At 42.0% G+C, this 11094-nt stretch overlaps 1 protein-coding gene across 1 annotated transcript; it reads right to left on the bottom strand.

Moving 5' to 3' along the window:
• Positions 1 to 2284: 2284 nt before the first annotated feature.
• On the bottom strand, positions 2285 to 4294 carry TMEM139 (transmembrane protein 139). Its single transcript, XM_009892291.1, has 2 exons — positions 4047 to 4294; positions 2285 to 2693 (listed from the first exon to the last, which is right to left on the bottom strand). Exons 1-2 carry the CDS (start codon positions 4292 to 4294, stop codon positions 2285 to 2287), a joined length of 657 nt encoding a protein of 218 aa, XP_009890593.1.
• Between the last annotated feature and the right edge of the window lie 6800 nt (positions 4295 to 11094).

Genomic DNA, 11094 nt, shown 5'->3' with positions numbered 1-11094 from the left:
GGCGGGTGTGCGGCCTTCCGGTCCAACGTACCTGTTCTGGGATTTTTGTATTTTTTTATTGTTATTTTTTAGATTTTTTTGTTGTTGTTGCGTATGTTTTGTTGACACGCGTTTTAGCTGGCGTCAAGAGGGCTGAGGTAGCGCTCAGTAATTAAAAGGGGAGAAAGGGAGCACAGCAGGCGCACGGTCAGTTATGAGGGGAAAAGCAGACGGGCGCTCTTTCAGCAGAAGCTGATTTAGAGCTCTTCTCATGTGAAACTGTGGATAGCTGTTCCTTGGCGCACTGGGGTTTCGCGGGCTAAAACTTAACGTGAGTCTCAAGGCTTGAATAACCCTTACAGGTGCTGAGGACAAAATTCTAGTCATTGTAACTGGTGATGTTTTTTTAATCTGTGTTGCTCACCTGAATTTTTTTCCCCCGATTCCTGGCGCTCATAAAGGTCCTGGGTTGCCTGGCTTAGGCCTGAAGTTTCTGTTCCTGTGTGGTAAACCTGCACTGCTTTTTGTTGTGGTTTGTTCTTTTGTGTTCGCAGATGCAGGCGGGAAATGCAAGAAGTGCTCGGCTTTAAAAAAAAAAAACAAAAAACACATTGCCTCTGTCGGCAAATTTCCCTCTCATAATACTTTTATGATAGAAGTATCACAGCTGTTTCATCATTAATGATACTAAAGTGATTCAGCTGTAGATTGAGAAATGGAACTCCTCCTTTTTCTAAGCCAAAATTACCCAAATAAGCAGAATGCAAGCAAAACATGGCTTTGTGGAGCATTTCTTTCGGGAGGAAAAACTAACGATGCCACCAGGTATTTTTAACTGTCCCGTTTATTTATAAACAACATAAAAGGTCTTTTTTTTTTTTTTGTCCTTGAACTATAAAGAATCAAACAATAAGAAATCATTTATTTGCTTCTTCCCTATGGTTGATGGTTCCTCATATGGATTAGAAGTGATGCAGTTGTATGAGACAAGGCTGTGATGTTTTGATGTTTGCTGCTCTCCCTCATAGGATAATCAGACCACCATATTTCTTTTTCTTTTTTTTTTTATTTTTTATTTGGCCATTCACCAGACATGAATGTCTTTCTGCATACTGCAGACCACTTTAACGCTGCAGAGCCTGTCGGTTTAACTCAGCTATTTTAAAAGACCGCACGGCATGACCGATCAGTGAGAGCTGGTACCTGGCTCCAACCTAGACCCATCATGAGGAAAACCGCATGTGCCTTGGGACTGCTATTCTCCAGTGTCCTCCGCTGCAGCCGTGCCCTCAGCAGACAGAGCAGCCCTTTCCAGAGTCCAGAGAGAAACCCCTGTGCATGGCATCGTTATGGGGAACTGGAGGAGCCTTGACCATTCTGTGCAAATGCTTGCCGTGGTGATGATAAAGTGTCTCAAGTGATCTGTTTGCGGCTGTAGTACAGCAGAGAAATACACCCTCCTGTAGAGCTGCGAAGGCTGGTGGTCCAGGCAGAGGATGCGTATATGTGTATGTATCCCACCGCCAGCCTCTCTCACAGGAGAAAAAATGTCTGTTACCTCCCTCTTGTCCACCACCGCAGGCTGTGTGGGATGAGAACCTTCTGAACAACAGGAGTCATTCCATGGTGCCACGCTTGCCATCAGCTTTTCAACCCCAAGTGACAGGTATCAGGTGGTATTGGCTTCCAGATGAAGACAGTCACCCTCCCCTCAGTCACACTCAGGTGCAGCAGAGGGGTGGCAACAACCAGCGCAGATCATAAATTTGTGTTGCTGTAAAACAGCAGCTCAGGGAGCTGCAGCCTCAGTCTCTCATTAGGGATTTTAGGGTGACTGATGATCGCACATCTCTTGGCAATACAGCTGTTTGTAGTGCACAGGCAGAACCTACTTAGTGCTGTTTCTACTCTTCCCCTTTCCAGGGCAGCTTCTCCTGGCTGCATCCTACAGTCCTTTTACAGAGGTCCTTTGGAAACCTTGTCTCTTCTCATGATTCACTCTCCTCACCCATAAAGGTGTATCTCCAGTTTGAGAATTGTTGCTGTATATAACACAACTTCCCTCACAGTGGTGTTGCGTATCTGCCAAGACAAAGCACTGTGGTATTGCATTGATTTGTATTTTGTGCAAGAAGATTCTAGTGAGATGAGAAGCCATGTCCGTAGTTCAGCTCTGGTTCAAAGGGTGGTGAGACAAACTTTTACGGTTTCGGATGTGAAAAATCTCAGCTCTTTCACCTTCCCTCCAGAAGCACCCTGTGTTGGGGTGAGGGTTTGGTTCTGCATTCATAGAAGGTGAAATTAATCATAATATGGAGGGCTGGAAAGCATCTTCAAAGACCTCATCATTGATGGCACTCTCATAAGCAGGTGGTGGAGTGAGTGGCTCCAGTGGCTCAAACCTGTCTTCAATACCTTTCACTTCATGGATGTCTGAAACAAACCGCTGCAGTCTTGGGGGAAGCACCAGCTGCAACTGCATCCTGGAGCCGGTGTCTGTTTCAGAGGCGTGCCTTGTGTCTGATGCCACTGACACCCTGAGAGCATCCACCATAATCTCTTCTTGAGCAGCTGATTCAATAACTACATTGTAAGGAGGAGGCTCGTTCAGCGGTGAGGGCACCAAGCCTGGGTTGGACGCAATTGTCCATATTGGTGGAACTGACGTGGTCATCACCTCCTCATAGGTGGGCGCTTCATAGGCAGCGTTCACCCTACGCGTAAAGAGACCAATGGCAGTTACACTTGTTGTTTTACAGCTTAGTTTATGCAGACACAGGTAGTCCAGATAATGTACTATAGGGACCATGCTACAATCAATAGAAGTGACTGAGACAGGATATCTCCCATGGTATTATTGTATGCGATATTCTGCTGCTCGGTCAGCTCACTTGCCTGGCTGACTTAATTTCTTGCTTGCTGGTCTAGAGAATGGCTCGTTTGACCATTTTCCCACACTCCCCAGAATAAGTAAAAAAACCCACACTGGGTTTCAGTGTTGTAGGCTTAGCTTTGATTATGGAATCATGGCATATCTCAAGTTGGAAGGGACCCATAAGGATGATGTCCCTCATTTAAAATCGCCTACCAGTCAATACAAAGAATTACTAACTACTAATTATTTCTCAGAATAAAACAGGACCTTGCTTTTTTTAATACAGTGCTCATCTATTTTTAAGAAGTGGAGAAAATTAAGTATTTTCATTTATTTTAAAGAAGGACTAACTATTCTGTGTTAAAAAGAATATCTGTACAGAAAAAATTACTTTTTCACTCATATTTTTAAATAAACAGATACTAATTTTCTTCTAGTATGCCCCCAAGCTAGCAAAGCCCAATGTAGAGTTCTTTTTATGTACTCTTTCTAAAAATAAACACAAAATAACATTTTTGCCCTAGTATAACACCCTGTATTTGAGAATGTCGGGTCATTTATGGATGTGGATAATGATTATCTGGATTATACAGACAAGGAAGCAAAGATACGAATAAAGTTAAACTCTTCAACTACAGTAGGCAAATTAGGGTTAAATTAAGCGATGCTGAGAACCTGCAGATGTATGTGAAGCCAAAAATATGTGAGAGTGTTCAGTCTCTCTCAAAATCAGGGTTTATTTGTGTCAAGTGGGGTTTTTAAGACTGGAAACACACCCAGTTGCACGTTTCTTTGTAAAAGTTTGCCAAAGAACAGTTGCTCTGGAGATAAGGTTTATAGAGCTAAGCCCTGCTAAGATTCAGCATTTTTATTTTTTCCGTGTCTGACTCATTGTTTGGCAAGACTCAATTATTCAAAGAAAAATAAAACTGGGGCTGGATCCATTTAACTGTGGAAATTTTTAGTGGTTCAGTTCCCAGGGGGCAAGAAAATATATATTGAACAAGATAGCATGCGTGGCATAGACATTTGCAACCTCCACCTGAAGAAAAACAACCTAAAAAGAACTTTTGTCATCTGGGATGAAATCTGTGTTTGGTGCCCTAGGGGAAGGGCAGGAAAACAATATGTAAAGGGGCCCTATCTGAGGAGAGAGAGTTAAGGTAAGAGGAATAACCAGGTTGCTGCTTACCCTGCTTGGTTTTGTCTGTTCGGAGGTGTCTCATTTGCCTCATGTCGGTGCTGATTCTTCAGGTAACACTCAACAAACACACTCAGCAGATAGCCGACCAGGCACACTCCCCCTACCCCTAGGAAGAAATAGCCTACTGGATTGATGTTCGATGAAATGGCCAGCATGGTGACCCCAATGAGAAGAGCAGCAGTGAAAACAAGCAACAGGGCTTGCCGGATGTTCTTCCAGTGTGCCTCTAACCACATGGTGGTACAGATGGTGGTAGCAGATAGTTGAGAACAGATAAGCAGTTAAGGGGACAGACATCTGTGGAAGACAGAGTAGTTTTTTTCACATAAAACGTGAGCATACAAACATGTTATCAGTATCATGCCCAAAATAAGAACATACATGCTCAAGTACGTGCCATCATGAGAACACGCAGATTAGCACACACGTAATAAATATGCCTGCAAAATGTATGCATAAATACATGCCAATGTAAATGTGCTAGAATTTCCTATGTGAATGCATATAGAATAATAGGGACGCTTGGACACATGGTTGTAAGACATAAAGTGCACAAATAGACCATCAACACTTATTGTCAGGCTTATCAAAAAAGGTCTGGCTTCCTAATAGGACTTAGAGCAGTCTAGGATGCAGATTTCAGGTTACTACGAAAGTGAAACGCAGAATGATTTTAAAGGTTAATTCTAGGGCATTTGTACATTGCATGGTGAAGGTTCAGATACTAGTTAAGATCCCGGAAAAAACGTAGCCTTATTAATGGGGCTGTCTGCCCCAGTAAATTGAGCGTCTAACTTCAGTGTAGCATTATAGCAATAACATTACTTTAGGTTCTAGATGTAGCTGAGGTATGGCTGTTTTTGCAAAATGTAGGCAGGCATTTGACTATTTGCCTACATCCTCAGTTCTTTTTCTGTTGATGTGCTTTTTTGCACCGTTCTCAAACATGAGAGCCTCTCCTGTCCCCCATTCCAAACCCCGTCTCCATGAAAGAGACAGCATTTGTCACTACATGCAGTCAGTATTTAATGAATACCAGGGATACGTGGTATTCAAGAAATACCATAATTAAGGAGTCATCTTGCATGCATTATACTAACCTACATATACCCCACTGTTTTGATGAAGACCCCTTTGAAGGAAAAGAGCATGACACAATAGGCATAATTTTTATGAATATGCATCTCCAAAAAAATATACAGTTTTATATAGTTCCATGTTACCTTGTGTGCCTTTGTGCACTAAATGCATTCCCTTGTTACAGCAAAAATAGATAAATTTATATATACAAATACCGGAAAACGAAACACATTCTTTATGAACCTTCTTGATAGCTTTTTTACTGCTGGTTATCAGTGTATACTTACCAGAGAGAGGTTTCGATAGGTAGGAACAGTCATGTTTTGACTTCTCTCTTCATCACAAGGAAAATTGTGCAAGTTCTTTTCTCCCTGCTCCTTCCCCTTCTGACCTGAGGATGGAACACCAGTAAAAACTCTCCCTTCCTCCTTTTGAGTTTTCTCGTAGGGAGACAACGAAGATTTCTTTTGAAACTAAAAGCCGGTAGCCAGTCAATATGGGAAGGTACCAAACGATGGGAAGATCCCGTTGTACAAGTCTTGCGTGGGAAGCTAGAACCTAATTTTTCCAGGTTCTGAATCCAGAGCAATTTCCAGGCAGTCACGTACCTTCTACTCTTTTGCAGCTCTTCTAGGTCTGTCCCACAAAAGCAGGAAACTCATTAGGAAAGAGGGCGGAGTGAGCAGTGGGGGAGTGCTTACCTGTGTCAGATCTGTTTGGTCTGCTTTACTTTAATGAGAGAAACTCTGCCATGAAAATTATGTTCTCCCCCCCCCTGCGTAGCAGAGGAATTTTGATCTCTGCCTCACAAAGCAGGAAGGACTGCCAGCCCAGCCCACATCACATGGCCCACACATATATCTATTTATGAGTTCTGCGAAATGTAAACCTATACCTTTTTCTGTCCTGATTGGGTGCTTTGTCAGATGTTGTTTTATGCCCTCTTTGATTTTATAAACAAAAGGAAAAAAGGAGGCAATGGGTTATTATTTCACAGAGGGCTGAATAAAATCCTTTTTACTCCCTGATGTATATGGGAATAAGGACTACTGATAAGCAACAGAACAGGTACTGAATTACTTCATGAAATCTGTTATCATCTGAACTTGTAGTATGTGCGTAGAAACAGAACAGAACAAGAATACAATAGAATAGAATAGAATAGAACAGAATGGAATATTTCAGTTGGAAGTTACCTACAACAATCATCTCGTCCAACTGCCTGACCAAATCAGGACTGACCAAGTTAAACCATGTTATTAAGGGCATTGTCTAAATGCCTCTTAAACACTGACAGGCACGGGGCATTGACCACCTCTCTACGAAGCTTGTTCCAGTATTTGACCACCCTCTTTGTAAAGAAATGCTTCCTAATGTCCAGGTGCATCCTATCACTGGATACCAGGGAGAAGAGATCAGCATCTATCTATGGTAAGGCAGGTAACCTTATCATAGAAGTATATCAAATTAGTTAAACGGGACTTTCCCTTTGTGAACCCATGCTGACTGTGCCTGATGATTGCATTATTCTTTAAATGCCTTTCAGTAGTACCCGGTATAATCTTCTCCATAATTTTTCCAGGTACTGAGGTTAGACTAACCGTTCTGTAGTTCCTTAGGTCCTCCCTCACGCCCTTTTTCTAGATTAGAATAACATTGATGAGGTTCTAGTCAGCAGGGACCTCCCCAAACTCCCAAGACGTTTGGTAGATGATCGAGAGAGGTCCTGCCATAACATCCGCTAGCTCTTTCAGTATTCTGGGATGCATCCCATCAGGCCCCATGGATTTGTGAACATTCAGCTGATACAGCTGGTCCCTTACAATTTCAGTGTTCACAAATGGAAAGTCCCTGTTTCTAGACTCATGGTCCTCTGACCCAGGGGACCTGGCAGCCCAAAGTCTATCAGTATTATTACAGACTGAGGCAAAAACGCATTGAATGCCTCCGTTTTTTATTTATCCCTTGAACTAGTGTCAGTCCAAGGTTTTCTATAGACCTCCTCTTGCTATTAATGCACTTAAAAAAGCCCTTCTTGTTATGTGAAACAACAGTGGCCAGTTTCAACTCTAATTGAGATTTGGCCTTTCATGACTTCTCCCTGCATATACGAACCACAGCTCTGAGCAGAGTAAAAAGAAAATAAAGTCTTCAGTGTGAAAACAGCAAAAAGTTGCAATTACTTGCCCAGAGAAGTGAAGGAATCATCTTGGCTGGAAATATTCAAGACACAGCTGAGTGTAAGGCCCTGCTTTCGGTAGGAGGTTGGACCAGATGATCTACCCTTCCAGCCTAGACTTGGCAATGTTTCTATGTTTCAAATATTTTTCCTGTATAATTGCCTTTTTGGCTCTTGACAGATAAAGGACCTTCAGCTCTGATTGTTCTCCATTCTACACTTTCATGAGAATTCCTTTGAAGATGGCAGAATTAACATCCGTCTAAAGGAGAGGAAGTCAGGCTTCTGGTGTGTAGCAAGTAATTTTGCAAGACTGTTGTTTAAATGGAAAAACTGATTTGTTTCTTACAGCTTTTTCCATTTTGGGGTTGCCTAATGTTAAGAACACCTTAACTGCTAAAGAAGATTTGACAACTGTTTTCACAGCGTCTCTGCACAGAAAGCATGACTGGCTTGTGGTGGAATCTGGATGCCTTTGTACTAACAGCAACTTCCTTCTAGCCAGGATAGCTGCTGTTTGTTAGAACTGTTACTTAGAGATAAAAGATTTATATCCTACTGGGATGAGGAGGAAATTAAAATATACTACAGGCCTTGGCTAAGTGCTCTGTTTACTGAGCTATTGTAATAAAATAAGAATTATAGTAGTGAATTTTCAAAAAAAAGGGTTCTACTTTTTGAAGTAGCAAGTGAAAGTGTGGTTTGACAAAGTGGCTGAACAAACCTACTAGAGAATTGCTGTGGCATATGGTAGTCCTTTCTTCTTCCTGCCTCTTCTCCATTTCCTCCTGTCCTCCTTGCAGTGATTCTAGTACTCAGCTGATCTCTTGCTGAGCCAGCTCAGCTGTCTCAGCTAGTGAGAAAGTGTTTACATTTTCCCAGAGTGAATTTAGTGGTCTGAATCTAGTCACCGAAGTATGCTCCGACCACTAGGTCCTCATTCAAGGGGAGTAATGGGAATGCACTGCTAGAGTGGTGGAGGGGAAGGAAGGGAGAGTGGGAATAACTTCCAGGGCTGCAGTGGGTCCCATCAGTTCAGCCCAGACCGTTGGAGCAGAAGGAAGTTCTTCATTCTTTGACTGAGTAAGCCCTGCAGAAAGGTGTGGAATCTAAGACCCATCTTGTCCTCAGCAAATCCTATTAATTATATCAGGAATTTCTTGCTCAGCCTGATGACTTGGGGCAACTCTCAGCTCTGGTACATACACTGCCTGTTGTCGAATCCCCCCAACAATCTGACTATTGTTGAATCCCCCTTGTAAGTACCTACAGAAGGTACTTATCCTTCTGTGAGCTATGTAGAAGGAGCCGAGGCACTACACTTGTCTGCACATTCTCCTGTGGGGAGTAGGCACATAAAAACTGCTTTGGGGCTAGACCTTTTTGCTAAGTTAGGAGAATGTCAGAAAGGTGAAAAAAAAAATCTTCATTTTTTGTTTAAAAGCTACCTCTGTGATTGAAAAGGATGTACTTGATTTGTGGATAGATAGAAAGATACAGGTTTTGTTTTAAAATCGTATAGTAGTTTTGATTGGTGCACCATTTTAAAAAATATTTATAGACATAGTTATGAAATATCAGGATGAAAAAGGCTAAAAATGGTAGGTATCTCTGCTGCATTAGTTGATGCTTGTATTTCTTCAGTTGATTTCAGTTGAAGTTCAGAGTGCAGTAACTCCCGTATATTTTACCCATGGAGTTGCATGGATGACTAGGCTGAATCTTTAGGAATGATCTTTATGCATTTACAAGAATGATACTTTGCCATGCAGCTGTAAATGCATTAGTTGAACATGTTTATGAATGTGATACTGACTGCTTTGTGGATCTGAGGATACAAAACAGGATGAACTTCTATGAACTAACCTTTGCAATATGATTTCTAGCAACAAAGTGCTTCTACCTGAGGCCCTTGGGCATTTCTGAAGGACTTACGAAAGTTTTGTCTGTCTGCCATTTTGATTCTCTCCATAGTCTGGTTCAGACTGTCATTGGTTACAGTGCGTAGGGATCCATAACAAAGAAAAATTGATCACGTAGCTGCATCACGAAGTTTTTGGTGCTACAAGATTCAGAAAACACAGAGGGGCTTGGGAAATGCCTGAGAGGTATCACTTGTTTGTGAAACAAGGGGTAGAAGTCAGGGAGAGTAAACAAGCACGTTTATACTGCTGTCCTAAACTGTCTCCCTTTCATGTGCAATAGAGATGTCTTTTTATAGAAAGCTTTCTGTTCTCTGTTGTTCAATCATGCTGTGGGGACCAGACTTCATTTAACAGGAGATTTCTTCAGTTGAGACCACAGATTTCCTTTTTTCTTCTTTCTTTCTTCCAGTATCTCATTGTTGATCTTAGTTCTTCATTCAGTCTCTAGGAAGCATTTCACCTTTCCCCCGTTTCATCTCACTATCTACTCTCCCTCCTGCCCAGACTGCTACTAATTAACTTAGTACCTACAGTAAGCTCGCTTATCAGCTTGGTATGCAGAGAAGCTTGCTTTATTCCCAAGGGCTTGTGACGTACTTACCATGGCACCATTAATCTCTCTGTAATCACTAAGTCTATTCTTCCCTATAACCTTGTCCTGAAGCAATTTCTGAGAGACTGAGCAAGTACTGGGGACAAAGGGCTACTGAACCACCTTTTCCTGTCTTGCCTACCGCGCCTTTTGTCTGCCAGGTTCTGCTTAGTCACTTTTGTGAAATATGACTTTGATTTTTCTGTTCAGGAGCATGATTACATTCAATCTACAGAGGTCATGGGGCAGCCATGACCTATGGTTGATATGTTTCCGGTCAGTAAAATGTCTTGAGCAGGAGAAAGCAAAACCCCAAGGAAGTTATGCCTATGGAACTGGCAGTCTCTTTTTGTCTTCCAGCTTATTCCAGTCCTTACAGGACAATGGTTGAAAGTTATTGTGTGTGTAGTCACTGTAGGGTGGGTTTTTTTGGCATGGCTGTCTCCTACCTGCAGTGGCTTTTCTCTATAGATGAGGGTTGAGATGCAGTCACAGAAGGACTGATATTGCAAGGAGAGCTTCTGCTGCTGCTGCTACTGGTTCCTCATCTGTCTCAGAGATACCTGAAAAGTGTAAATCTCCAGAGATTGAGTCAGAGACACTTGTTATGTTGTGCAGAACTAATGGATATCTTGTTTCTGAAAGTGGGGAGTCACATTTAAGGTGAGAAGTGTTTCCAGGGCTGCCTGCACACCTGAAGTACTTAAAATTAACAAAACAGCCCCTCCTTTTCTGCCATGAGAATGACAGAAAAGTAACAAGCATTTACCGAGACTATGAAATATGAGGGGTTTTACCTCCTCTTACAGCCTTTTAAATTCACTTACATCACATGTTTAGCTTTTTCTCTGAAAAAAAAAAAGAAAGTGAAGGCTAGAAACTTCCTCATCTTTTTATTCTGAGGTCTCCTTGGGACAGGGGCTTTAAAACTGTGAGGTTTCATTAGCATTGGTAAAACTCTCTGCAGCTGGCTTACTTTAATGATGGAGCCCACTCTTGTCTATATTGTTTACTTTTTGTTGGAGGGTTTTCTATACTTGTGTAGAATCTCTGCACATTGCAGTACTTCTGATGGAAAATCAGACGTTACTGTACATATGATGTAAATTGGCAGTATGCACTCTTTTGAAAGAATTCACCCTGATGACTGCAATGCTACTAAATGGAACACTACCGTGACTTCTCCTTTTGTGATAATTTAGAGCTCCTAACTTGGATCAGGCAGAGAAGGAAAGAACTTGACTGTGACTAAAGGTGAAA

Source organism: Charadrius vociferus, unplaced genomic scaffold (assembly GCF_000708025.1).
Source record: "Charadrius vociferus isolate BGI_N301 unplaced genomic scaffold, ASM70802v2 scaffold301, whole genome shotgun sequence".
NCBI classification, from domain to species: domain Eukaryota; kingdom Metazoa; phylum Chordata; class Aves; order Charadriiformes; family Charadriidae; genus Charadrius; species Charadrius vociferus.
This window is presented reverse-complemented; position numbering and strand designations above follow the sequence as displayed.